Genomic DNA, 27,904 nt, shown 5'->3' on the forward strand with positions numbered 1-27,904 from the left:
GTCAATTAAAGACCATTTGATGTATGTAGTAAATAATATTTTAACAAATGAACAGACTGAAATGAGGTAGATGGAAGGAGGTTAACAATGCCCTTATTACCTCCAGCATCTACTTTTCTTCCCTGCAATGTGGATTTATTGTAAAGTAGTGAGATAATTTTTTTAAGATTATTTATTTATTCATGAGAGAGAGGCAGAGTCAGGCAGAGAGAGGAGCAGACTCCATGCAGGGAGCCGGATGTGGGACTGGATCCCTAGACTCCAGGATCACACCCTGGGCGGAAGGGAGATGCTCAACAGCAGAGCCACCCAGGTGTCCGGAGATAATTCTGATCTTATATAGAGAATCTTAACGGCAACAACTTTTTTTTTTAATCTACTTGATTTGCAGTCTCAAGTTGTTATTGAAACTTAAATTCAATAACAACAATAACAAAAATTAGGGGCACCTGGGTGGCTCAGTGAGCATCTGCCTTTGGCTCAGTTCGTGATCCCGGGGTCCTGGGATCGAGTCCTGCATCGAGCTTTCCACGAGAAGCCTGCTTCTCCTCTGCCTGTGCCTCTGCCTCTCTGTCTCTCATGAGTGAATAAATAAAATCTTTAAAAAAAAAAAAATCTTAAAAAAAAAAAAACCGTTACTCCGAAGTTAGCCCAAGACTAACTTCACTTTCACCGATCCTCAGGTTAACCATTTGCAACTCCACTGTGAGGAAGGCCAAATTTAACATCTGAGTCCCTGAATTATTTTAATTGCAGTTTCAAAAACTGATTTGTTAATAAAATTTAAATCGATCCTTTGCAGAGTTCCAGGGGCACTTCCAGAAACCTCTGTCGAAACACACTATGTCCCCAACTTCGCACTACGGGGCGTCCTGCCGCCCTACCCAGAAATCTGACACCTTCTCCCGACCTCCCGCGCTCCCACCCTGGGCCCAAGGCTCAGCTACTTCGAGGGTGACTTCGACTCACCCCGGAGACAGAGAAAGTCTCCGCCCCGAAGGCGTCGGTGGGCAGGCCACGCTCCGAGGGCGCTGAACGCGTGGCCGGGCCCTCGGGAGTCCGCCCCCCTCACCGCCCCACGGGCGGCCTGGGTTTGTTTTGGCGTAAAGCGCGCGCTGTGATGACGTCAGGACGCTGACGCCCGAGGATGGCGGCGGCGGTGGCGGTGGCGGCGGCGACCCTGTCCGCAGTCTGGCGAGGGTCAGCGCAGCCGCCGAGACGCCGACGACCCCGCCGCCCGCGCGAGGTGAGGCGGCCCGGCCCAGGGCGACGGCCCGACGGGCGGGAGGGGCTGGCGACCTGCGGCCATGGTCGCTTCCTGGTGCCCTGGGCCTGTCCTCGCCCGGCCGGAGCCCCGTGCGCCGGGGCCTCCGGGACTGGGGCGCAGGCCAGGCGAGGGCTGCTCGGGATGCCTGGTGTTGGAGGCTGGACGGGCCTCAACCGTGCTGCTGTGCCGGGGAGCCCGGCCCTGGGGCCGCGTGGGCCTGGTCGACGTGCTCAGCTTCCCTGCCTGCTGTTCAGCCAGCCGGCGTCGGGCAGGGTGAACTAAGCAGGTTGTCCTCCCTGCTTTCTCGTGCCCGCCACCTCCTGCACGCCCCTCCTTTGCGACTGAACGCTAGCAGCTGTCGGGCAGCCGGTCGCTTCCGTGTTCAGGCGGGGAAAAGCAGGCTTGAGCCTGGCCGGGTTGCCTGCTCCGCAAGCCAATAGCCTTCAGCTTACGAGGGGAAGCCCAGCTCCCCACGCTCATTCCCCCTCCACGAAGCTGCTGAAGCGATCGGTCCCACCTGAAAATTTGAGTAAGTGCTTCACTGCCTGAAACGGGATCCCTGGTGCCTACAGGGTGAAGTCCAAGCTTCGCAGCAAGGCGCTCAGGGCTCTTCGTAATCTGGTAGAGGCCTAACCGGAAGTTAACACCTGGGCACTTCTCCCTTCTGTTTACAGTTGGTGTTTGGGACACGTGAGCCCGCTGTGTTCGGTTTTTTAATACCCTTGTACTTTAGATTCGCATTTTGTAATATTCTTTTACCCCCACCCCTAACCACCAGAATGGAAAATTTACATCTGTCCTTTAAAATCCACCTTAGATTTCATTTCCTTTTCCGAGGGAGAAGGCTCCCTTGCCTCACAGGTAACCGTTGGCTCCTAGGTATTTTATTCATGTGACTACAGTTGAGTATATCATGTGGTATCACGCGATGGTAGGTCTGGGTCTCCTGTCTGAGTGTCTGGCTCTATGCCTGGCATAAAGTAGTTGCTGAATGGACTGGGATAGGTTACTGGTTTAAAACTAGAAATAGATTCACTGTATTATTGAGGCCTTATCAGAGGCCAGGATCTGACATAAGGACAGCAAATGTATATCTCCCGTTTGCACATGCACACATATTGCTGTGGTAGGTGGTGCAGCCTTGTCAACTTCCATGGTCTAAGATCCCTTGGGGTAGTTTTTCAAGATACAGATTCAAGAGTCTCTCTCTGATATTTGGATTCAGAAGATCTGGAGCCTGGTAGAAATCTGTATTTTGAAAAAACAAAACAAAACACATCTCAGAGGACTTTGCTCCCTGGTTGAACATCTTTGTCATTGCACTAGGAATCTGTTGTGTCTTCTTTGTCCTGTAGGAAGGGCTAGCTGTGACATGTGGACTCCTGTTATAGCCTTGTTGCCCATACTGAGGGAGGCAGTATGATTTGCTGGTTAGTAGTATGGACTTTGGAGTCAGAAAGACTTGGATTCAGTTTTTGGTTTTTGTGAGATCTTGAGGTCTTTTGAGTCCTATCTTGCTCGTTCCAAAATAGCAGTAATCGTGCCTACTGTGTGTGGTTGCACGGAGGAATGAGAGTTCATACGAGATGCTTAATATAGTTGGAACTCAGGAAATGGAAGCCATTGTTATTACTAATGCTGCTTTCCCCAGAGTGTGTCCCTTGTCAAAAGGAGAACTCAGGTAGCTTGTTTGCTCTTCAGACTGAGCCTCATGTAGGAAGGTGCCTTATAGGATTTCCTTGAGGTGATTTCTGCTTATCAGGGAAAGCTCTGACAAAACTGTGCTTCTACTCAGGGCAGTTGCAGTTGGTCATTTCCCTAGTAGAGGCTTGGAATGCTGATTTACCAGAGGGTAGGTTTGTTGCATAAGCACTTTGTCCCGGTCTAATTGCAGTGGCTGTGCTTGTTGACTTGCATAAATGAGCTAGAGAAAGTGCAGCTTTCAGGAAACCTGTTTGCTTCTGACACTGAGCTAGAGTTGCACCTGACCTGGAATGGAACACCCCTGCAGATCCTACTGTCTGTGGAATTTGAAATAGATACTGGGGATCTCTGTTGGTCACAGTTCACAGTTAAACGAGTGAGACTTTGGTTTGGCTTTCTGTCTTACTTTATAAGTGTTAGCATGTTGTATGGACCATTCTGTCCTCTTCAGAGCTTCCTGACTGTGTGATATGAATGGGCTATAAGTGTGCCAAAGAATTGAATCGATAGCCAAGAACAGCCATCTCTCTCAACCCTAGGATACACAGAGAAAATTTTGAGAAGTACAGCCCTAGAGGAACGGAAGCAATTCTGCTTGTTGAGAGCTAGAGACTTTTTTATTTGAACTCCTTTTCCTTCCAAGAATCTTACTCAGTGACTATTATGTGGATTTGTGTTGGCTAGGTCATCACTGAGCTAATTCTTGGGACAGCTTTCTGTTGCTGTGGTATCTGATATGATGCTAAAGTAAAAAATGTAGTGTTTTCATTTTGTAGGGGAAGATTATCTCAGAGGGTCACCTTCCAGACTGGCAGTCTTGAAGTGGCCTCACCATGCATCATTAGAGAGATTCTTGTGTAGAATCATCTGTGCTGTAAGTTCCTTGAGAGCAGAGATTATGGCAGCCTTCTTTTTGTCGGTCACAGCCCCTGGCTGAGTTCCTGGCCCACAGCAGGAGCTCAGTAAGTATTTGTGGGTTGAACCTTGGGATTTTGGAAGAAGAACCCCAGGTACATTGCCAGAGTCTGTATTTCTGATGATCAGATGGCCAGTGGGTAGGATGTCTTAGATGGAGCTGGGGTCATAAATAAAATGAGGACACAGTAGACTTTTGAACTTTTTCCCTCTCAGCCCCAAGGCTGGAGTCTGTCCACCAGTTATTACCATGTAAAGCTTGGTGCTTAACTGGAGTCTTGAGAACTGGTGTCCTGAGTTACTGTATTCTAAGAAGAAGTCATAATAATTTTTATTATGAAATATTATTAAAGGTTAAATCATCTTGGGCACTGGGGTAGCTCAGTGGTTGAGCGTCTGCCTTTGGCTCAGGTTGTGATCCCAGGACCCTGGGATCGAGTTCTATATCAGGCTCCCTACGGGGAGCCTGCTTCTCCCTCCGCCTATGTCTTTCCCTCGTTCTTTGTGTTTCTTATGAATAAATAAAATAAAATCTTTAAAAAAAAAGTTAAAATATCTTTAGACTCAAACACTGCAATAATTTGGTATGTATTCTTCTGGCACTTAAAAAAATTCATATAATAGGCTGTACATTTTTTTTAAAGATTTTATTTATTCATGATATACAAGGAGAAAGAGAGGCAGAGAGACAGGCAGAGGGAGAAGCAGGCTCCATGCCGGGAGCCCCATGCGGGACTTGATTCCGGGACTCCAGGATCGTGCCCTGGGCCAAAGGCAGGCGCTAAACTGCTGAGCCACCCAGGGATCCCCAGACTGTACATTTCTACAAAATATATATTTTTTAACTTTAAAAATATAATATGTGGTAATGATTTTAAAACATAACAACAGCACAGGAATATGTAAAGCTATAAGTGAAAGTCCTTCTCCCTCCGCTCACTTATTTCCTTCCTTCCTTCCTTCCTTCCTTCCTTCCTTCCTTCCTTCCTTCCTTCCTTCCTTCTTCCTGTTCCCTTCACATTTATACACCCTAGAAGCAATCCCTGTCAACAGTTTTTCTTTTTCCTTTTGAGGATATTTTTCCATATATGTGTCTGTATCTTTTTTTTTTAAGATTTTATTTATTTATTCATGAGAGACAGAGAAAGAGAGAGGCAGACACAGGCAGAGGGAGAAGCAGGCTCCATGCAGGGAGCCCGACTCCGGACTCTGTCTTGGGTCTCCAGGATCGCACCCTGGGCTGAAGGCGGTGCTAAACCACTGAGCCACCCGGCTGCCCTGTATCTTTTTTTAAACCCATCATTGGACATATGCTTCAGATACTATTTTAAACTACATATTACATCACAGATATGGATCCTGGCACGAAGCCATTCAATAAAATTGGCTAGTAACTTTCTTTGTTAGTATATATGGATTTACCTCATTCATTTCAACAGCTTCACAGCCTTCCATTATATGAATAGATGTTAATGTATGTAATTATTCCCTTATTGATGGATATTTGGGTAATTTCCATTTTTTCATTATTACAAAGAACATTTTCTTTCTTTTTTTTTAAGATTTTATTTGTTTATTCATGAGAGACAGAGAGAGAAAGAGAGAGGCAGAGACACAGGCAGAGGGAGAAGAGGCTCCATGCAGGGAGCCGGACGTGGGACTGGATCCCGGGTCTCCAGGATCACGCCCTGCCTGGGCTGAAGGCGGCGCTAAACCGCTGAGCCACCCAGGCTGCCCCAAAGAACATTTTCATGAACTTGTTTATGCAACTATATCTGCAGACTCGTGGAAGTGGTTTTATAGAATTATTTTTGAGAATGGAATTGCTAGGTGCAGTGTCCCTTTCGTTTCAGAAAGCAGATGCACATAGCTCCCCTTAAGGTTGCTGAGGTCCTTGTTCAAGGGTTTTCATCTAAAGTGACAAGCTCTTTTGCCTGGTGTCTCTGCTTGCCTCATGATGGTTAGAAGTGTTGTTTAGCAGTTACTTATTTCAGGGATTACTGGGAGATTACTGCCTACTTCATTTGATAGATTTTCAAAACAGTCTTTCCAAAACAGCATGATATAGAGATCTTCGCAGGTGAAAGGTTGCAAACCTTTTCTGTGGAGGACAATCTTAGGGGGTGTTACTGGAGAGGGCGGGTTGCCTATGGGCCCCTGCCAGGGACACAGCCACAGTCTCGGCTTCTGTGGCCAGGAAATTGTTTCGGGATCCATCTTAGGCCCTTCCCCCTCTCTTTCCCATGGGGTCAAGTCTGACAGCTTGTGGACAAACTTGCTTTGGAGTTCAGTTAACAATCTGTAAGAAAAACAGGCCTGAGAGCTCCAGCTTCCTTTGTTGTTGAGGACATTTACACAGGTACCAAAGGAGCACGGCTCTGGTTTAATCACCAGTCTGGCTTCTTCCTGCCACTTGAAAATGTTTGAGGTTCTGGGACTGTTGCCTTGCAGCAAGTAGAAATCCAAGAGCCAGACCACCTTTCATTCATTGTTAACAAACATGAATGCATGCTCTGAGCTCAAGCACTTCACTGGGTGCCAGAGAGTTCTAGAAACCTGAGAAGTGGCTTCTTCCTTCAAGAGGCTGAAAAATAGTGTTCTAAAGCAATCTAGAGTGCAGCAGTGAGCAGTGTGACCCAGATTATACTTGGAATGGTGGTTTCATAATATAGGCCCTTCAGAAAAGGTCCTCAGTAAAGGCCGGTTGTTTCATCAGCTGAATGTTCTGAAGAAGGATAGAGGCCTTGACCTGGTGAGGCTGAGCCCCAGACTCTTTGGAGTCTCCCTTGTGATGGAAGGAACTGTGAATGGAGAACTAGGAGATTTGGGTCCGTGCTTGGCTGTCACTATTTAAAGTGGCTGTGGGCAAGTTTCTACTTTCCTGGTCCTGTCATTCCTCAGTGAGAACAGTAGTGCTGAATGCTCATGCCCACTACCACACTGTAACATGCTTGCACTCCTGGGGGAGTCCTTGGAATCAGGCTGGGAGTTGAGGGTGTGGAGGCTGACTCTAGAGAGTTCTTCAGTTCCTTCTGCAAGATGTGTTAGGACTGGTATCATGAAGAGGAACAGTGACTTGTGATAGCTGGCATAATGTGACCTTCTTAGTCCTTTCTCACAGCCTGGTCACTGTGCTAGGGACATACACAGGAGGGCTGGGGGCAGGAAGACACTCTGCCCTTATTCCCAGAAGTTTTGTCAGACTGCTTCCCTGTTCCTATCTTTGCCTTTTCACCTGATCTCTGAGCAATGGGAATTTAACAGATGTGATTGGTGTGTGGAGCAGCTGTGGTAACCTGGATGCTGTTGGCTGTTGCCCCTTCCCAGAGCTAGCAGCCTCTCTCCTCCACTCTTCATCTAGTTGGGAAGGTGGAGTCCAAGCGTCAGCTTATCTTGGAAGACTTTCTAATTGGAACAAATGTGGGAGAAACTATGTCCCAGGAAGGAAGAAGGAAGGTCAGAGAGGGATAATTTTTGGCTCTCTTACTGCTGACTTGAAATCCCTATGCAGGCTTTGTTTAAAGTGAGAAGTCAGGCCTTTTCTTTTGTAAACCTTAGTTTTTCTCATCAGAACCAGACTAGATGTGCACATTTAAACAAAAGACCCAGTGCACTCGCCTGGAAACAATTACTTATTTTGCAGATCTTGGGAGAAGACCTCCGAGCAGCTATGCTGGGTCACCCATGCAGTTTGTTTTCTCTCTGAATGGTGGTAGACGTTGCTTACCGGTGATCCTGGAGGTCAGGGGCCTCTGTTCTGCCTCAGGAATCCTGACCCAGGAACTGTCTTGTTCCTGAGCTGCAGCCCTTTATAGCATTGAGAGTTTTGTGTTTTCCACGAAAGAAGAGATGAGTCTGCAAAATTCTAGTCCACAGTTCTAATCTTGAGCCTCTGTGAAAACAAACCTTGTTTCTAAGTGTCTTTGTTTAACATGATTTCCTGTGCTACTATGTAGGATCTCCTGGGCTCTTCCTTATGGTGGTGGAGGAATCCTTCCCCGTCATGAGAGAAACATCCCTCATTCTTCTGAGAGTCATATTGACATACTGATTAAAATCTGAGCCCTTAATCTGTGGTCTCCAGATTCCTCCTTTTTATCTAATTGAGGGCTCGGATATGTTTCATTAATGAGCTTGTTCCTTGAAAGAGTTAGCCACACTACACCGATCAGTATCACCACCTTAGAATCTGGCCCTTGACTCACTGGAATTTGGTGGCCTCTGTGGGTTCTCTGTGACCCCTAAATTGCCTTAGCAAAACCTGCCTGGGTCTTCCTCTGCTGCCTTTGATGGGATCGTTTGCTGGCTTCTCAGTGGCTGGGAGTGGGAGGTTTAGGTGTTGCCCCCTTGGCCCCAAGCACCACCCTTGGTCAGCCTCTTCAAATGTCAGATTCTACCTTTGTGTCATATGGATGTTGCACATGCACTGCACCATACCCAAAACTGATCTCTCCCTGATACTTCCCAGATCTGACCCTCCTGCTGCACTGCTGACCCTTCTGCCCAGGAGCCCAGGCAAGGGACTAGAGCTGCCCTCTCTCCTTCCTTTCACTCCTTCGGTCCTTGTCAGTTTTCCCACTGACATCTTTCTGTTCCACCCTGCTATCTGGGCCACCACCCTCCTCACTCGCCCTTTTAATAGACTTTGACCCTCCTCCAGTTCTGCCTCACTCTTATTTCTAAACACAGATTGATTGCCGTCTTTGTAAACCTTTGTAGCTCGGGTCAACTCCCTGGAAGGTCCTGGTTCCTCACCCTAATATGTGTTGTCTGCAGCTTGGTTCCTGCTGCTTCCAGAACTTCCACCCAGCCTGCCCCCAGGCCTGTCTTCATACCACCAACGTGCTTGGTCCTAGGCCCAGGGTAATCTTTGAGTATGTTGTGCTCTCTGTCTGAAACACCATTCCCACCTCTCCTCAACTGACTCCTTCTTACTTTAAACTTAAATTCAGTGTGGGAGGGGATCCCTGGGTGGCTCAGCGGTTTAGTGCCTGCCTTTGGCCCAGGGCGCGATCCTGGAATCCCGGGATCGAGTACCACATCCGGCTCCGGGCATGGAGCCTGCTTCTCCCTCCTCCTGTGTCTCTGCCTCTCTCTCTCTGTGTCTATCATAAATAAATAAGTAAATAAAAATAAATAAATAAATAAATAAATCTTAAAGTAAATAAATAAATAAATTCATTGTGGGGGTCACCTCCGGGAAGCTTTCCCTGAGACCTGTGTCACTCTACATGTATGTTGTTATTTCGTTTTTTTTTTTAAACTTTTATGTATTTATGATAGTCACACAGAGAGAGAGACAGAGACATAGGCAGAGGGAGAAGCAGGCTCCATGCACTGGGAGCCCGACGTGGGATTCGATCCTGGGTCTCCAGGATCACGCCCTGGGCCAAAGGCAAGCGCTAAACCGCTGCGCCACCCAGGGATCCCTGTTGTTTCTTTCTTTTTTCTTTCTTCTTTTCTTTTCTTTTCTTTTCTTTCTTTTCTTTTTCTTTCTTTCTTTTTCTTTCTTTCTTTCTTTCTTTCTTTCTTTCTTTCTTTCTTTCTTTCTTTCTCTTTCTTTCTTTTCTTCCTTCCTTCCTTCCTTCCTTCCTTCTCTCTTTTTTTTTTTTTAAAGATTTTTATTTATTTATTCATGAGAGACTCAGAGAGAAAGAGAGGCAGAAACACAGGCAGAGGGAGAAGCAGGCTCCATGCAGGGAGTGACTCCCAGGTCTCCAGGACCACACTTCAGGCTGCAGGCGGCGCTAAGCCGCTGCGCCACCAGGGTCGCCCTATGTTGTTATTTCTTAAGCCTAATACTTACTATGCTGTTTTGAAATGATCTCTTCCTATGTTTTTTTCTTGATCTTACACTGTGACTTTGGTGACCGTGTTTTGCTTTTGTATCTGTGTGTTAAAATGTAATCTACATTGTACCATGTCTTATTCATTCCCATATCCCTAAGCACCTGGTAGATATTTGTGAGATAAACTAAAATATAAAATATATATGGATCTCTACCCCCAGTTCCTGGCACAGGGTTCCTGAAACCCTCGTAATTTCAAAGTGATATGAGCATGAGGAGCATCTCTGTTCTAATATTTGGCCTTTGACCTTAGTTCTTGATACAGGCTCCTGAAACCCTTGCAATTTCTTGGCTGATAGGAGTGTCTTTTGTTCTAATGAGGTGACTCTGAGTGGGCTCCTAGGTGACTCCTAGATGGGAACTGGTCACCAGAAAGACTCAAGCCATGATTAGAAGATTGGAATTTTCAGCCCTGCTTCTTATTCTCTTGAGAAGGGAGTAGGGCTGAAGATGGAGTTAATGATAATCATGCCTATGGGATGAACTCTCCATAAAATTCCAATAATAGAGTGCTTGAGGGACTTCTGGCTTGTTGAGCACATGGAAATACTGAGAGAGTGGTGCACCCAGAGAGAGCATAAAAGCTCTGCACCCCTTCCCACATGCCTTGCTCACCATCTCTTCCATCTGGATGTTCACCTGTATCTCTTATCATATCCTTTAATAAACTGCTAAATGTAAGTGTTTCCCTGAGTTCTGGGAGTCTCTCTGGCAAATTAATTAAACTTGAGGGAGTTGTTGAGACCCAACCTGATCTATGGCCAGTTGATCAGAAGAACAGGTAATAACCCAGGCTTGTGACTGGCATTGAAATGTATGTGAGGGAGAGAACAGTCTTAGGGGACTGAGCCCTTAACCTGTGGGAGCTGACGCTATCTTTAAGTAGACAGTGTTAGAACATAGTTATATTGTCGGACATCTGGCTGACGTTACCGAATTGCTTGGTGTAGGGACTCCACACATGTGATCAAAGGTGTCAGCAGTGAAGTGTTCTAGGGGCACTGGCTGACTCCAGTCGGTGGAGTGTGCGACTCTTCATCTTGGGGTTGTGAGTTCGAGCCCCATGTTGGGTATAGAGGTTACTTTAAAAAAAAAAAAAATCTGGGCAGCCCTGGTGGCTCAGCAGTTTGGCGCCGCCTTCAGCCCAGGGTGTGATCCTGGAGACCTAGGATTGAATCCCACGTCTGGCTCCCCACATGGAGCCTGTTTCTCCCTCTGCCTGTGTCCCTGCCTCTCTCTCTCTCTCTCTCATGAATAAATAAATAAAATCTTTAAAAAAAATTAAAAAATAAAATCTTAAAAAGAAAAGTGAAGTGTTCTCTGTGAAGGTAAAAGAGACACATGCAGTGAAGAAATACACAGTATGAAAGAACTCTTTATTTCCTAACATAGAAAGGAAAAAAGCTGTTTTTTTTTCCCTTTACAGTGTTTGGTAAATGTTTGACCTGAATTGATCATTTTACCCCTAATTCTGTATGTCATAGTCAATAGGAAATTCTCAGCTGCCCTCTTTGACCTGTGGAGCTCTTCAATAGACTTAAAGAAGGACGGCCAGGGTAGAGGTAACCTCTGGAAAACAGTACTTGAACACTTCACCTTATCAAGGCCCCAACAACCATAGGGTTTTATGGTTAGAACATCTCTAAGAAGCACATGGAAAAACTCTTGGATCCTCATCCCAAGGAAGCAGAGTACCCTGATCCACAGCCTGAGTCACATCAAGATGAAACTGTTAGTGTCCTTTCTGAGCTCAAGGTTCCCTTTGTCTCTTGAATGAAGCCCAGGATAGTTCGGTAGCTACCTGGTGGCAGTGTGCTAAGGTTTGTGGTCCTAAGTTTACTGGGGTTGATTTCAGCTAGCTTTGGGATTTCAGCCATCCATGTGGTGAACTGAAAGTGGAAGACCCTGGAACAGAGTGTTAGACTGCCAGATGAAGATGATGCTTTAATGGGAACCATCTAGGAAAGAGTAAGGTTAGGGCAAAGAACCAGGACAGGGCTGGTAGTGTTGGCAGCAGTTGTAGGAGGGAATCAATGCCTGCAGGAGGCCTAGACAGCCTGGAAAGCTATCCTTAAGAGGTGCCTTGGGGAAGTGGCTTTCTGAGCCATCATAGGTGATAACGTTGGAGAGCAGGCCTCCCAACATTCCACACCCCCATTTCAGAAAAGATGAGTCAGAATAATAAGAGGAATGATTTAACATTTAAAAAAAACTTTGAACTTTGACTAGGATAAGGGACCCAGGCAGAGTAGGGAGGAGGGTGGGGGCAGTGACAGCTAAGCCTGGTGCATGTTCTTGCCCTGCACTTGGGGTTGGAAAGCACCATAAGAATCAGATCCAGGGAGATTAAGTCAAGACCATGAAGCTCAGGCCCAGCCTTTCATCTGGACCTTCCATTGAGCACTCAGGGACCAAGGCCGTCCTTCCTTCTAGAGAACCATATTAGAGTCAGGTCTTCAGGCTACATTTACGGAGGAGCAAGAGAGAGGGGATGAGGGTGACTAGTATCCTTTCCGCGGTACTCCTGGCTATACTGACTTGCCCTTTCTTCTGTGTGCATAGGTGTAGATAGGGCATTGCCTGCAGAGCAGGTCCTGCCAACCTCCCTGGAGAGGATGCCCCCGTGTCCGTGATGGGCTGTGGGACAAGCAAGGTCCTTCCTGAGCCGCCAAAGGATGTCCAGCTGGATCTCGTCAAGAAGGTGGAGCCCTCCAGTGGCACTGAGAAGGATGTGCACAAGCACTTCATCACAGAGGTGGACAGTGATCTTAAAGCTGGGTTCCCAGCAGCCAGTCAGTGTGCAAACCCCTGCCCCAGTGCCCCCATTACCAGCCACACAGAGCCTCCTTCGGAACCACCACGCAGGGCCAGGGTGGCTAAGTACAGGGCTAAGTTTGACCCACGTGTGACAGCCAAGTATGACATCAAAGCTCTGATTGGCCGAGGCAGCTTCAGCCGAGTGGTACGTGTGGAGCACCGGGCAACCCGGCAGCCATATGCCATCAAGATGATTGAGACCAAGTACCGGGAAGGACGAGAGGTATGTGAGTCAGAGCTGCGTGTGCTGCGCCGGGTGCGTCATGCCAACATCATCCAGCTGGTGGAGGTGTTTGAGACGCAGGAGCGTGTGTACATGGTGATGGAGCTGGCCACCGGTGGAGAGCTCTTTGACCGGATCATCGCCAAGGGTTCTTTCACTGAACGTGATGCCACAAGGGTGCTGCAGATGGTGCTGGATGGTGTCCGATATCTGCATGCACTAGGCATTACACACCGAGACCTCAAGCCTGAAAACCTGCTCTACTACCACCCAGGCACTGACTCCAAGATCATCATCACTGACTTTGGCCTGGCCAGCGCCCGCAAGAAGGGTGACGACTGCCTGATGAAGACCACCTGCGGCACACCCGAGTATATTGCTCCTGAGGTCCTGGTCCGCAAGCCCTACACCAATTCAGTTGACATGTGGGCACTGGGTGTCATTGCCTACATCCTGCTCAGTGGCACCATGCCCTTTGAGGATGACAACCGTACCAGACTGTACCGGCAAATCCTCAGGGGCAAGTACAGTTACTCTGGGGAGGTGAGTCTACCCTGTCCGGGGATGGTGGGAGGCCCTGGAAGAGGGGGTGTATCCGGCAGCTCTTTTTTTTTTTTAATATTTTATTTATTTATTCATGAGAGACACACAGAAAGAGAGGCAGAGACACAGACAGAGGGAGAAGCAGGCTCCATGCAAGGAACCCGACGTGGGACTTGATCCCGGGTCTCCAGGATCATGCCCGTTTTTTTGTTTTTTTTTTTTTTTTCTCGGCAGCTCTTGATCAGGGCATGTGCCCTGAGGGCTCTGCTCATGGGTTCAGATAAGTAATGTAAAAATGATGAAGTGAGATGAGTAGGGTGTCTTAGTTTGGGTTTCCCTGAAAGTGAGCCCATAGACTTGGGAGCAGGTAGTATAATTGGGATTTGAGTCCAGTAAACACAGGCAGAAAGGTGGAAAAGTGAGGCAGAAAGGAAGGAAGCCAATAAATGGCCTGTGGAGGAGCCAACTGCCACTGTGGGCCATTGGAACTTCCACTGGGACCTGGTGAATAATCACGTGGTGCATGCCTCAGAGTTGTATCACTGAGGGACTAGAAGGTGGGTTTTAACCCACTGACTCCTATAAGAGTTAAGGATTTCTTTGTGGGGAAGGGTGTCAAACCCTTCCAGGCTATCCTGAATGCTGGCTAGTGCTGGAGGAAGTCTTTAGGCTGAGAAGTGGGGAACACAGGTACCGGCATCTGGGGAGCTGTCTGCCTGCACAGGGGCATTGCAGCTGTAGGCGAACTCAGAAGGCAGCTGGAGTGTGTGAGCCACAGTGGCCACTGTATTTCCACAAGGACTGGGACAAGCTACAGTGACCGTGCCCTGTCGAAAGGAGCCCATGCTGCTCATCTCTGCCCAATTTTGCCACACAGCCCAGAAGATTCTGTGTCCCCAGATGCTCCAGTTTTTTTAAAGAGAAGCCAGAAAATTTGATCTTAAAATGTTGGAATTCCATTTATGTATTTAAATACTACCTTGTGTGGCAACAAATACTAACCTGCAGGCCAGATTCAACCGGTAGACCATCATGATGTGTGTGTCTTTGGATACACTGATTGTCTTGATATGTGAAAAAAATTGTTAGGTTTCAGCACTGCTGGGAACTGAAGGAAGGCACACAGAAGGAGTGAGCTGGTTGGTCCTTAGGCAGGATGCTAACTGTGGGGGACATGAGGCTGACCTTAGCAAGAGCAGGTGCTGTAAGCATAATGGTGGGCTTGGGAGGGTAGCAAATACCAGAATGTGCAACGGTTTAAATGGGAGGTAAAATAAGCTTTGCAGGATGCTGTCAAGGCAGCGAGGGCCCCTCCCCAGGTGCCCCCTGCAGAGCACTCCCAGGCGTGGGCTTCCACAAACAACCCATATGGAGGGGAGGAACCAACTGCCTTCTGAAACCCAGCTTTCCTTCCAGGGGTTTTGGACTGGGCCCTCTCTGGCCCCAGCCAACTGGCCCAGAGCAGCATTTCCAGTAGGAGTCACCCCTAAGCCTCTTGCCACTTTGTCTTCAGTGCTTGAGGTCCCTTGCCCCACCAGACTCCCTGTCAGCTTTCAGACATGATCGTGGGGTCAGTCAAGGACTCCCTGGGAGGATGGTGACTGGCATCCCTTAGGGGGATCTCCAGGTCACATGTCCAAGTGGTGCAAGGAATGGAGGGAAGCCTTCGTGGTTAGGCCAGCTCTGTGCTGGCCACAGGTGAAGGAGAAAGCAGAATGTTCTCTAGCTCTCCCCTAAAGTTCTCACATCTTCTTTGCTCCACATAGATTCAGATGGATTCAACAAAACAAATGCTGGGAAGCATTTGGCTAGCACCTAGCTCAGGCTAGAATGGCATAGTCACAGAGGGCACCTCTCCCATCCTCTGGCCAGATTTCTTTTTTTTTTTTTTTTAATATATTTTTTTTATTTTTATTTATTTATGATAGTCACACAGAGACAGAGAGAGAGAGGCAGAGACAGAGGCAGAGGGAGAAGCAGGCTCCATGCTCCAGGAGCCCCACGTGGGATTTGATCCCGGGTCTCCAGGATCACGCCCTGGGCCAAAGGCAGGCGCCAAACCGCTGCGCCACCCAGGGATCCCCTCTGGCCAGATTTCATCACAGGGCAGAACACCCAGGATCCACCTCCCAGAGGCCGTGTTATACCAAGGCCCCACCTGGCCTGCTGTGTGCTATGAGCTCTGTGTGGTGCCCGGCTGTTGGGGGTCTGGCTGGCTGGGAGTATCGAGCTTAGCTACAGTAGTAGAGAGGGAGGTTTTCCAAGAGATGCTGACTAAGGGAAGACTTTCTGAAAGTCTATTGGTTTGCCCAAGAGTTCTTAATTCTGGCAGTTGTTGATCAAGCAGTTTATCTAATTGGGGCTTGCAATCTTGCTAAGCAGCTATTGATTATCTGTGGCGGGAGAATGACAGGAGAATGGGGTGAGGAATGGACTCAGGCTCCCTGCTCCTCTTATAGCCACAAGACTGGATCCTGAGACTGTTTCCTGCTCTGCTAGAAACACAGTCTGGGGCTCCCAATGTTATGGGGGGCACTGCCCAGCCTTGCCTCCCGCCCCATTTATCTGAAGCTGAAAGCAAGAGTTAGTTCCCAGTTCCAGAGCCAAATTCCTGGCCCTCCCCTGAGGGCATCTGTCCCTTACTAAGAGCTTCGCTGACTCCAGCAACAGGTTCTACCACCATCTGATTTGGGTGGATTTTGCCTGGGGTGCTTCCTGGGTGAGGAGGTGGAGACCAAGCATCTGTCTTTCTGTTCTGCTGACCATTGCCTACCCATAAATGCACCTGGGGTAGATGCAGAGAGACATGAAGGTCTGTTTTCCATCCCCATGAAGCTTGAGATTGCCTGGGGAGAAAGGACTAGGAGTGGGAAATGGCCACAGAACAAACCCTGCCAGTGCAGGCCTCACCACTAGCCACTGGGCCTGGGCACTCTGAAACAGGAGCTGTGGGGCTCAGGTCAGGTGGCTGGGCTGATCCCCCTTCGTGGGGCTGGGCCCTGCCTCCACCCTCAGTCCAGCCATCTGTCTTCTGTGTGATAGTCATCTGAAGGCTATCCAAGTGAGTAAGGCCCTGCCAGAAAACCTATCTGAGAGCATATCATGTTGAAAGGAGGGTGTTTTGATCTAGCTTCCTCTGCAAATGAAGGACCACTCACTTTGAGCCCAGCAAGGTTTGGAAGTGTGCATTCCTCACCTGACAGTAAGTACATGGCAGTTGGTGCCTTTCTAGGGGCACTTTTCCTGCCCCCTACCTTCTCATAGTGATGTCTTCTGTATACCAAGCCCTATCCAATGAGCTTGTTCCCTGAGGCCTACCATTTGTGCAGTCCCTTGTCAGACTCAGTGGTTTCCATGGACCTGAATAGAGGGCGTTTGAGAAGGGTCAACTCTCAGGAGGTGGGCTTTGAGAAAGGGTCATTGCTGACTGTGTTCAGAATAAATAGGAAAATGGGAATAATAATCAACCTGCAGGACAGGTTGATGAGGCTGGGCCAGGCCTGGTATTTGGTGTTGGTGTTCACTCTTTGGTGCCAGAGGCAACTTGGAGATTGGAAGCATAAGGTGGGAGGGAGCCCTCTGGGTTCTTGAGAGTGAAGGGGGAATGCAGCAGGAAGCGTTGTTGGAGACTCAACAGGAAGAAGATTGATGGAGGGACTGTTGCAGTATTCCCAGTTGGGGATGAAGAACCTGGCATCTTGGGGGTGTTTAAGGCAGATCAGAGGTTCCCAAGAGTGAGCTCCACATTTTGTGAGCCAGTTTAGGGACAGAATCCTCCTGCAGTTCGCAGGAGCATCAGCTTACAAGGGTTGAGTGAGAGAGTTCTCTCACCTGGGAGGCTGCTGTCTACATGGTCCAGAGAGTGTGTAGGCTCCTGCCTTGACATCCCTAGGGAGACTACAGTGGTGGAGGGAAGTACACCTAGTGGCTGGCTCCTGCCACACAATCCTGACCACAATACTCCAGCCCATAGCCCTGGCCCCATTCTGCCCCATTTCCTACACACTGTAGGTCCTAGATGTTTGCTTCATTCACTCCCCATACTAAGCTTTGGTCAGGCTTTTCCCTGTGCTCCAAGTGTTGACCTTAGAAATTTGACCAGCTCTGAAAGGTTCAATTCAAAGATTGCTCCCATTAAGAATAGTGGTGACTGGGGATCCCTGGGTGGCTCAGCGGTTTAGGGCCTGCCTTTGGCCCAGGGCATGATCCTGGGATCCCGGGATCGAGTCCCACATAGGGCTCCCTGCATGGAGCCTGCTTCTCCCTCTGCCTGTCTCTTTCTCTCTCTGTCTCTCATGAATAAATAAAATCTTAAAAAAATAATAATAATAATAATAATGGTGACCACTGTGTAATGCCTCCTGAATACCAGACTCAGGGCTAAGGGTACTGTATCCAACATGTTTAATCTCCACAGCAGTGCTGCCCAGTGGGTATAATGCCTGCATTTTACAGATGAGAAAACTGAGGCTTGTGAGGTTAAGTAACCTGTCCATGGTTCCACAGCTAGAGCATAGCAGGCCTGGAATTTGAATCCAAGCCATCTTGATGTCAGAATTCTTGGCCTCTCCATCCCCGCAGTCTCTGTTCCCTGACATACATGCCTCAGCATGTTGCCAGAGTTTTTGGTTCAGTACTTTCTTGGGTTGTTGTCTGTATACATCTCTCTTCTCAAGCCTATAAAGTCCTTGAGGACAGCATGTTTATCAATACATAGGTTTCCAGTACTTTCTCCTGGCTTTTCTTGAGGGAAACACCAGCAGTTGTTGGTGATGCCTTGGAAAAGGACCCAAATGTGACTGGCTGGCAGGCAGATGGGCGTAGCTCTGATGGCTTGGAAGCATTCTCTTCTTGGGGTTGGGCTCCAGGAAGGAGTGGAGAGCCTGCTGGAGGGGTGTTTAGTGGTCTGCTGGTCAGACCTGCTTTAGTAGCAGCTATGGGAATCTTGGAAGAGGAGGGAGTGCTGAGAAGGAGGAGGCTAAGACAGATAATTTTGAGAAGAGAAATCTGCATTTTCCCTGATGACCAGAGGTGCTGGAGTAGAGAGGGCCAAGCCAGGGTCATGTTAGAAGTGACAGAGAGAAAAAAAAAAAAAGAAGTGACAGAGAGACCCGTGTCGGCCAGATGTGAGGAAGGCCTTTATGAATGGGGGAGCAGTCTGAAGACACAAAGAGCCACCTTGAGAGAGGGAGCTTCTTGTCTTGAGAGATTCCAGAAGGGCTGGAGCAGCTATTTCTAAAGAAGTGACACAGAAGGTGAGTCATCACCTGCAAGACCTATACTGGAGGCTCGTTATGGTCCTGCTGATTTGGAGATGCTGTCATTAACTGCACATGAAATGTGACGTTGCCAGCCTAATGTTATTGCTTTTGTCAAGAGTTCTATTCTTAGAGGCAGGATGGTTGAAGAGGCTCTTGTGGGGTTGATGGCAGAGTGGTGCCATCAGCAGCTTTGTTGTCTGCTGCCTTTAGCAGCCTTTAATTGTCGCCCTCTGCTGGGGTGGTCTCTGAGCTGTGGGCAAGCCTGAGCACAGGTGGGCTTGGGCAAAGGTCCTCACAGTGGCTTGTTCAGGAGAGTAAGGGACAGAATCTTGGTGAGAGAGGAAGGCCACCTGCAGGGCCAGTCTGTCACCCCCTGGGGGATCAAGGTGGTGGGAGGTGGCTTTCCAGGGTGGGCCTCTGGGCTGTAGTCAGACCACCCATCCACTTGACGCCAAGGGGTAAGCGCTCAGGGGCAGTGAATGGGACCATCTTGTAGTTCTGATAGTCCTGCAGTAGGATGAGTGCCCAGAGCCAGAGTTCACATTTACTTCCCCACATTAAAGTGACCCTAACACTTGTCATTCTGCACTGGGATGTTGAAGATAAAAGGAGGTGCAGAGGATGTACCATGTCCTGTGGCTCTCTAGGTGAACGGGGTCAGCCCCTATGAGGAGGCTGGTCATACAGCCTAGTTCATATGCCCCGGTAGGGACAGTCAGCCGAGTGGGGTTAGGACCTTGACCCAGAGCCATGGGGAGGACTTCCCCTGGGATATGGGAGAGCTGGAGACTGGAAGTTGTGTGCAGGCAGCACACAGACTGCAGAGAGGTAGGTGGCCTGTTTTCAGGCTTGTGCTTAGATTCTGCTGGTGCATTTAACTGCCTCACGTTCCCACCTCCAGGGTGGATGGGGACTGTGACAGACCATTGGCTCATCACTCTTCTCTTGCTTCCTCCTGCTCCCAGAGTAAGCGGATGGATTCCCGTGTCTGTTGCAAAAGCTGACAGCACAGGGAAACACAAATTGATTTAGAATTCTTTCCTGTGAGGTATCCCTAAGCCCTTCTTACTTGCCTCTCTGCTGTCAGTGCTGGGTGATGGTACTAGCTCAGTGCCAGGATCCCACGAGGACAAGCAGATGCCCCCATACTTGTCCAGGAGGGACCTTTCTGGAAGGGCTGTCCCTACTTCACCAAAGCTCCTGGTACTCAGTAGGTATTGAACAGAGCAGTCTCCCTCCTTCATTGCCAGCAGACGCTGGCAGTCCAGATTCCTGACTGGTCACTGATAGATGGCATGATCTGGTCCACTGGGTGTGGGCGGTGGACCCTCACTGGTCACTGTGCTTGGAGACTTCTTAAAGGAAGGCAGGGGTGGCTTCCTCTTGGTTGGGGGCAGGAGGCAGGCTCTGCATAGAGAAGGGCAGTATTTCCCCTCTTGTGCCACCTCTGGTGTACCACTCAGCTCCCTGGAGCCCTATCTTCTAGGCTTCCCTCTGCCGCTGCTGCCCTGGTTACACAGTCCCCAAAGAGAAGTACTCTCCTGTGGTGGCAGAAACAGATGCCCATTCTCCCCACATTGCTGCATTCAGCCGTTCCTACCAAAATGCCTTGCCCTGACCACCTCCAGCTTCTCATTAACCCAGGGTCAGAGCCTCTTTCATCACTGCTGTCTCCCACCCCCACCCGGCCGAGGCCTCTCCATCAAAGGGCTATATCATGGGTTGTGTTCAGAGCAGTGCCTGGTGTGCTGTCCGTCCCCTCCCTCTCCTGCTCTTCTCATTGTCTGTCTCCACCTAGGTAGCTCGGCCCACTCACAGGCCCTGTTGCTTCTAGGCTCTTGAGTTCTTGTGGGAGCTGCCACAGCTGTTGTCTCCCACAGTCTGACCTCTTTCAATCCGCTGACAGCCTCCCACACTCATTCCCTCTGCCCCCACTGAGTGGAAAACACACTCACAGGTGGATGGGGTGGTTAAAGGGGACCTGATCCAGCCACTCCCCACCGGCCCTGTCTCACAAGGTCCCCCTTCCTGGGCATGCCTGCCTGGCCTCAGTTTGTCTCCCCGTGTAAGTATAGTGCCCAGACCTGAGCTTTGCTCCAGTGTGGTCTGGCCAGCTTCGAGCAAAAGTCTCCTTCCTGCCATTCCACGTGGACCAAGTACCTGCCCTGTGCCAAGTCCTGTGTACCAAGAGTTCGGAGACACAGGCTTCAGTGGGGATGACATGCTAGTCAATAGCCACCAGGGTTCTAACTGTTTCAGAAACCAGAAGGGAGGAGGTTTTTTGGTATTGAGTTTTTCTTTTAAGAGCTAGGTTGGCCTTAGTAGAATCTGTGAATGGAGATAAAGGACCACTCTGCAACAGGCTCTGAAATCCAGAACCATCCAGGGCTGCTTCAAGACATCATTAAAAGCAGACATTACTTAGTTGCTGGCACAGATTGCCAACATCCCCCTGATTCCAAAGCGAGCACACAGCATCCTTCCTGACTCTTGAGTTGTACCCTGTCTCCCTCCTGTCCCTGTCCTTCACTTTGTGGACTCTGGACAGGGACAGATGGGGGCGCATGAGTTCATTTTATTACTCATTTAGGTTTCCGAATGCAGCTTTACTAACCTTTAAGTTGTCATGCCTTTTCTTGTTTTATTTTTATCTTCATTCTCTACCCCTTTTTAAAACTCTATTATCTTCCTTCATTTTCTCCCCTCAGGCTCTCTCCCCTGAGGTCCTCTTTCCTGCCGTAAAGCCCCCACTCATCCCCTGCCAGATCCTAGAATGGTAAGTGTCTTGACCAGAGGAAGGGGCTGCTGGCTCCCCTGCCACACGGTCTCCAGCTATGCTGAATTCTCAAAACCCTTTGCCTCATGGGCCACATCAGAGTATGCTGTTCTTGTCATACTAATAGTTCTGCTCTTCTGAGTAAACTCAAAGCTCCATTTCCCAGAAACATGCTCTTTTCTCTGTTCTCATTCGGGCCCACGTAAGTACAGGAAGGAGGCGCCTTGAGGGTGGGAATGCTGGGTCTGAAAATATATCTTGAGACAAAGCTGAGGGAAGACTGAGTCATGGGAGCAAAGCCCAGGCTTCTTTCCTCCCTTCTTTCCCCTAGCAGCTCTTTGGTGGGGCTAACTTCTCTGCCAGGGAACCTTCCCCAGAGTCTTCATGGGCTAGAAAAGAACCCATAGGGGTCAGGAGGTTCAGGCCACTTAAATGTTAGATGCTATGCTTTCTTTTTTTTTCTTTTTTTAAAGATTTTGTTTATTTGGCACAGAAAGTACAGGCAGAGAGAGAGGGAGATGCAGGCTCCCCCCTGAGCAGGGAGCCCAATGCGGGACTTGATCCCAGGACCCTAGGATCATGACCTGAGCCAAAGGCAGATGCCCAACCAACTGAGCCACCCACCCAGGTGCCCCAGATGCTATGATTTTGTTCCTCATGTGCAGCCAAGTGAGGAAGAAAGCGAGAGAAGAAGAAGCGAGAATCTAAGAAGCGAGATCTTCTTAGATCAAGGACTTTAGGGCGCCTGGGTGGCTCAGTCTATTAAGCACAAGCAAAGGGGTGGGGAGAAGGAAAATGCATCCTCTGAGCTGAAAGCCCTTTCTGATTTAGTGCCTCCCTTTGAAGGGAGGGTTGGATTCTGCTGGTCCCTGAGAAGCAGGGGATGGAAGGAAGTGCTCCGGAAGAGTTGACTACCCCATTTTGGCTTCTCTGCTGTTATAAAATCAAGAGTAGGTACCTTAGGGGCGCCTGGCTGACTCAGTCAGTAGAACACAAAACTCTTTTTTTTTTTTAAATTTTTTTATTAATTTTTATTTATTTATGATAGTCACAGAGAGAGAGAGAGAGAGAGAGAGAGGCAGAGACACAGGCAGAGGGAGAAGCAGGCTCCATGCACCGGGAGCCCGACGTGGGATTCGATCCCGGGTCTCCAGGATCACGCCCTGGGCCAAAGGCAGGCGCCAAACCGCTGCGCCACCCAGGGATCCCGAACACAAAACTCTTGATCACAGTGTCATGAGTTCAAGCCCCACATTGGGGCTTAGTTAAAAAAAAAAAAAAAAAAAAGTAGGTACCATAACTGCAAGGGGATAAGTATCCTGGGGGCTACAGACTAGGGAAAAGGAGTCAGCTTGATGGTCAGAAATAGGGTGGAAATGATGTCCCTCCCCGCACAACCTGTCCTTGTCTCTCGGGATGGGGCCCAGCCCTTTACCCACACAGCTCATAAGAGGCTCATAGAAAGGAGGGTGTAGGCTCTCACCCTGAGTATCAAAGTTGTTCTCTGATCCTACAGCAGAGGGAAATATGAGTCTGGAGGCAAGGCAGACTGATAATTAACATTCCCTTCCACACGCTGTGCTCCATGTCAACCCAGAAACAGGTGGAAGCCTCTGGGAGCCTGATCAGGTGGTACCTGGAGCCTGTCCCTTCTGTCAGCCACTTGTGCCTCACATGTGTCCCTGACTTGGCTCCAAGTTTACTGAGGTGAGAGTTCTGTTTACCCAGAGCCAGCAGCTCGAGCTATGGAAATGGAAAGGCATGACTGTTTATCATTCTTTGTCTCACCCAGAATGCTACCCAGCCAGTCAGTCATAGGCTGACAGACATACTCATGGGGCTCCAGAGGCCCAAGCGTGTTGGGGAGGCGGATGGGTTGGTCTGTGGGTGTTGAATATTTTCCTAGGAGGTACTAAATTGGACATGACCCTGAGTGAGTGTGGAAAGCCTTACTTTTCCTTGCTGAGTGCTGTTGGAGGACTTGGCGGGGCTCCCAGGGGCCACTGTTCAGACAGGCCGCCTGAGCCCCTGTCTCGCTGTCAGTGGGCTAGGTTGAGGACACTTTCCTGGATTTGGCCCGCCTGACTTCCTGCTGCTCAGTGTGTGAGGGTTAGGCTGGGTGCCATTGGCATAGCATGATTCTCAAGTCAGGATGGCTCAAGTCACGTTGGCTTGGGGGACCCACCTGGCCCAGCTGTTCACAGCTCTTCAAAAATGAGGAAGGCGAGGGCCTGCCGGAGAGGGCTGGCTTGGCCCTTAGATGAGTTCATCGGCATTGTGCACACAGCTGTGTGTACACAGTAATCGGAGAGGCAGGCATCTCGGGGGGAGCAGGAGGCGCAGATCAGTCTGGCTCAGTTTGTCACTAACAGGCTGGCCGCTCGGGGAACAGCAGGGGTCGATGCCCGGTGTGAGCCTGTGCCACTCTGGAGATGGAAGTGCTTACGCCCCCAGGATGGGTCTGGTGAGAGGCCCACCAAAGACCACAGTGGACTAGTCTGGAGCTGCAGGGGTCTTTGACTGGGTGTGGATGTGAAGTGGGGAGGTACCTCTGATCCATCCATGTTTAGGTTCCTGGCTTCTGAGTCCAGCTTTGCCACTCTTTCTATTCTGTGGTCTGCAGAGGAGTGACCCCTCCTCTATCTTGGCTGGACCAAGGGGTAAGCGCAGAATCCGTGTGTCAGCTGTTTGGCTCGCCTGGCCTGCCAGCTCTGTCTTCAGGCTGTGCCACCTGCACTGTGTTTCCCAGTGACTTCCCTTTTTCGTGGAGCCCAGAAAAGCCAGTCAGGCAGTGTGAATATTCCTGTGCCCCAGCCTGCTTAGCTCCTAGGTTTTACTGTGTCCATCAGTGGGCCTATCAGGCCTGCTTCCTTCCAGGTCTTCAGTGAGTGAAAGGGGCTGCAGTATCTGTGGTTTAGACTGGCTGACCCTTCCTGGTGGCTTCTTGTGTTCAGGTGGCAGCAGCAAGCTGCTTTCTCCAGTACTGAAGCTTTCTTGAACTGTGAGCCAAAACCTACTGTGGTACCCAGTCCGTTCACGCATATGTCAGCCTCACTACGGGAGCCCGAGCTGTGCAGGCCTGCAGGGAAACTAGGACCGGGCTCTGTACGGGGGAGCGCTGTCTGCCACTCTGTGCCCCCTCAGTGCTCTTAGCAAGGTGTTCTGGGCTTCCCTGGCTGTGCGTCCTGAGGGCCGTTATCTCCCCAGGAGTCACTGGAAGCAGGCCCGTTAGTGAGGAGGACCATTAGGTGGCTGTTTGGGAATGTGGCCTGTTGTTTTCTACCAGTTCTGTTTAGTACAAGTTGGGATTTGCCTTTTGTAAAGCAGGTTAGGGTAGCAACTGCAAGTAGCCCCGCCCCTTCTTCAGGATTCCAGAAGAGTGTTCTCCTTGCCCCCCCCCCATATAAGTGGGGAAGAGCCTTGGGGAAGAATTGGAGGTCAAGGAAGCTGAAGTGAGGGTAACCATAGTCAGTGTTATATGGATCTGCTAGATAGGCATGCAGCAGCCCCAAATGTGGGCTCTGCGGCTTCCTGAACCCCCCTAGACAGTGAGTTCAAGGGTACCCCAGGGCGAAGAGCACCCTTAGGTGGAACAGGCGGACCTCACTGGTCAGAAAGAAGCATGGGGGTCCCTTGACATCCCACCCGAACCTTCTGCAGTAGGCTCAGCAAAGGCCGTAGCTGCCCACCCCTTGGGAGGGTCAGAGCCCATGCCAGAGTGCCTCAGAAGATGCAGGGAATTCGGGACCGTCTGCCCTCCTCGGGGCTCCGGGGCCGCTGTGTGCCTGGCACCAGGCACGGGGGCTCACCCAGAGCACTATGGTCTAATGGGAGCAAGCACTGAACCTGAGATCACTGAAATAACGCTTAGCTCTGGGGGCTAAGAGGAATTCTGAGGAAGCGTCCTTTACCCCGGGAACCTAAGGATTCAGCCAGGTGGGGCTTCTTGACAGGAGCCACCTTCCTGAGCCAGGCTTTGAGTCCAGGTCTCCTTAGAAGTTTGCTGCTTGGGAAGAGGTACAGTCCTTGTGCTTTCAGATGGACTCCTTACTCAGAGAAGAGCCTCTGCTTCATGGCCTGGCCCAGCGCTGGGTGGGTGGGGGAGGCCCAGAAGACTGTACTTGGGAGGAGACGGGCATTGCTTTTCTCGAGGGGAGAGTGCAGGGATGCTGGACAGTTCTAAGTGCTGTGGTGGTGGCATCGTCAGCATGGGGAGAGCCGTGTTCAGTGCTCTCGTGCTAATGCTTGTCCTTGGCCTCTAGCCCTGGCCCAGTGTGTCCAACCTGGCCAAGGACTTCATTGACCGCCTGCTGACGGTGGACCCCGGCGCCCGTATGACTGCACTGCAGGCCCTGAGGCACCCATGGGTGGTGAGCATGGCAGCCTCTTCATCCATGAAGAATCTGCACCGCTCCATCTCCCAGAACCTCCTCAAACGTGCTTCCTCACGCTGTCAAAGCACCAAATCAGCCCAGTCCACACGTTCCAGCCGCTCCACACGCTCCAACAAGTCGCGCCGTGTACGGGAGAGGGAACTGCGGGAGCTCAACCTGCGCTACCAGCAGCAGTACAATGGCTGAGCCACCTGGCTGCAGTGCAGACGTGCCATGGTCCCAGCTTGGCCATGCACTGCTGTGCCCTTTGGGCCCGACACCCCCTCTAGAGATAGGCCTGGATGGCCAGTGGCAGGTGACTGGCCCCAGCCCCTTCCCTGTGCCTTCAGCAGCCCCTATCCTCATCCTGGGCCTGAGTCTGGTGTGACAGAGTGAAGGGAGCCCAGGGGGCTGTGAGCCCTGTGAACTGGAAGCCTGGCCTGGCACCAGTGCTCCTGGGCAACTGCTCTGCTACAAGTTGGGGAAGGGGCAGGATCTGGCCTTCAGGCTCCCTCACCCCTTGACTCTTCCCCGAGACCAAGGGGGTATGTCGTGCCAGGCGGAGGGCATCCTATGGTCCCAGGACTCTTTGGGACAGTTACTTCTGAAAGCCTCTTAACTGAACCTTCTCTGGCCTCCCCACATTCCATTGCATCCTGATCTGTGCCCCAGTGAGAGGCCTAGGAAGCACAAAGCTTGTGCCTTGGCTGGACTCTCAGCCCCTGGCTAAGTCTAAAGTCTCCCACCTCTCACCCAAGGTCTTTGTCCCTTCATGGTGCCGCCAGGGACCCCTCCTAGCCCCAGGACTGGCTAGAACCTCTGGTGGTAGGGCAATGGCATGGTCCTTGGCCCTTCTGGACTATGTTGGCCATGTTAGTAGCAGGCTTGCTCCAGGCTCCAACCTCTCTCTCTGCCAATGAGAGACCTCCTGCCTACCAGGCCTCTGTTTTCAGTGCCTTCTTTACAGAGCCCACTATCACCTCTCTCTCCCCCTTGGATGCCCATTCTATTCCCTAGGTGCCTCCTTCCCAACCGTGGGGGTTAAAGGGAACCCCACTGCTGCTACCTGGGGAATGGGGGCACCAGGGCCAAGGCAGAGGCCAGGGGCTTTCCAGGGATACCCCCATCAAGATTCCAGTGTCAGCCCTGTCCGGTTCCACCCTCGGTGCTGCCGGTTGCCCCTTCCCTTCAGGCGCTGCTGTTCCCTCCTCGCAGTGGCATGAAGGCGCCATCTAGTGTCTGACATGAGTTATGGGCAGCCTAGGACGGACCACTGTGCTCCTCCCTCATCCTCTAGAGAAAGTAGGAAGGACCTTCTGTATTTAGGAAAGGTCCCCAGGCTGCTCAGCCCTCCCCTTCTGCTGAGCTGCTGTGCAGCTCCAGTTGGAACTTAGCCATACTGTGTGACCTGCCTCTGAACCCTGAGTGCCTAGGGGCCCTGGCCTTCCCACAGCTGGCCTTGCCTGGTCCAGCCTGTCCCTGCTTCCTTTCACAGCATTACCCTTCCAGCTTGGGCTCTGCCGAATCTCAGGCTGGAGGGACTCCCTGCAGGAGGTGGGTGGAATTGGGTGGCTGCTTTCCCAGAGGCCTGAGCCAGACCATCCCCATGTCGGTCATGGCACCTCCCCTGTCTCCCTCCACCGGCTAGAACCCAAGTCCCCTTCCTCCACAGCTGCTTTTAGTGAATGGGAAGGATCTGGGGCCCAGCCGGGAGGGATTGGCCCTCACTGTTTCTCTCAGTGGGTAGCCTTGCTCCAGGCCCCCGTCTTTCTGCAAGTGCCACCTCCAGTGAGAAACAAAGCCAAAGAGACCACTCTGGGCCAAGTTGTGCCTTATACATCTCCCATCCCAAGTGCTCCTGGCACAAGGCAGCAGAGAGCCAAATCCTCAGAATTCCCCCCATTTCCCCAAGTGTCTCGGGGGCCTGAAGCCCTGGGCATTCATTTCCTCTCTTGTCCAAAATAGGCGTGGTCCTAAGGGTAGGACAGAGGACATTTGGAGACATGGGCCTTTGATAGGCCCACCTGGGCCTTTATACCATGGACCGTGGCTGGAGAATGTGCAGGTATTTATTTTGTGTACTCTGTTTGTAAATGTATCCTCTGTACTCAATAAACAGGCTGCCGTCCCCAGGGAAGGCTGCTCATCCATTCTGACAGCCCAGACTCCATGCTGT

At 50.4% G+C, this 27,904-nt stretch overlaps 1 protein-coding gene across 3 annotated transcripts; it reads left to right on the forward strand.

Moving 5' to 3' along the window:
- The first annotated feature begins 1,113 nt into the window (after positions 1-1,113).
- PSKH1 (protein serine kinase H1) lies at positions 1,114-27,886 on the forward strand. Of its 3 annotated transcripts, XM_055305501.1 has the most exons (4): positions 1,114-1,246; positions 12,298-13,318; positions 21,288-21,355; positions 25,618-25,797. In XM_055305501.1, the coding sequence occupies exons 2-4, from the start codon at positions 12,368-12,370 to the stop codon at positions 25,667-25,669; spliced, it is 1,071 nt and encodes a 356-aa protein (XP_055161476.1). In that variant the 5' UTR covers positions 1,114-1,246; positions 12,298-12,367; the 3' UTR covers positions 25,670-25,797. The 3 variants fall into 3 exon arrangements, with proteins under 3 accessions (XP_055161476.1, XP_055161474.1, XP_055161475.1); XM_055305499.1 differs by lacking the exon at positions 21,288-21,355 and having other exon boundaries at positions 25,618-27,886; XM_055305500.1 differs by lacking the exons at positions 1,114-1,246; positions 21,288-21,355 and adding an exon at positions 1,297-1,796 and having other exon boundaries at positions 25,618-27,886.
- Positions 27,887-27,904: the final 18 nt, after the last annotated feature.

Source organism: Nyctereutes procyonoides, unplaced genomic scaffold, assembly GCF_905146905.1.
Source record: "Nyctereutes procyonoides isolate TBG_1078 unplaced genomic scaffold, NYPRO_anot_genome, whole genome shotgun sequence".
Classification (NCBI taxonomy): domain Eukaryota; kingdom Metazoa; phylum Chordata; class Mammalia; order Carnivora; family Canidae; genus Nyctereutes; species Nyctereutes procyonoides.

What these genes read in the sequence shown, in the direction of transcription:
- PSKH1 (XM_055305499.1), top strand. Translation starts at nt 12,368, where the DNA reads ATGGGCTGTGGGACAAGCAAGGTCCTTCCTGAGCCGCCAAAGGATGTC. An exon ending in AGTACAGTTACTCTGGGGAG is followed by an intron (nt 13,319 to 25,617) that starts GTGAGTCTACCC and finishes CTTGGCCTCTAG; the next exon opens with CCCTGGCCCAGTGTGTCCAA.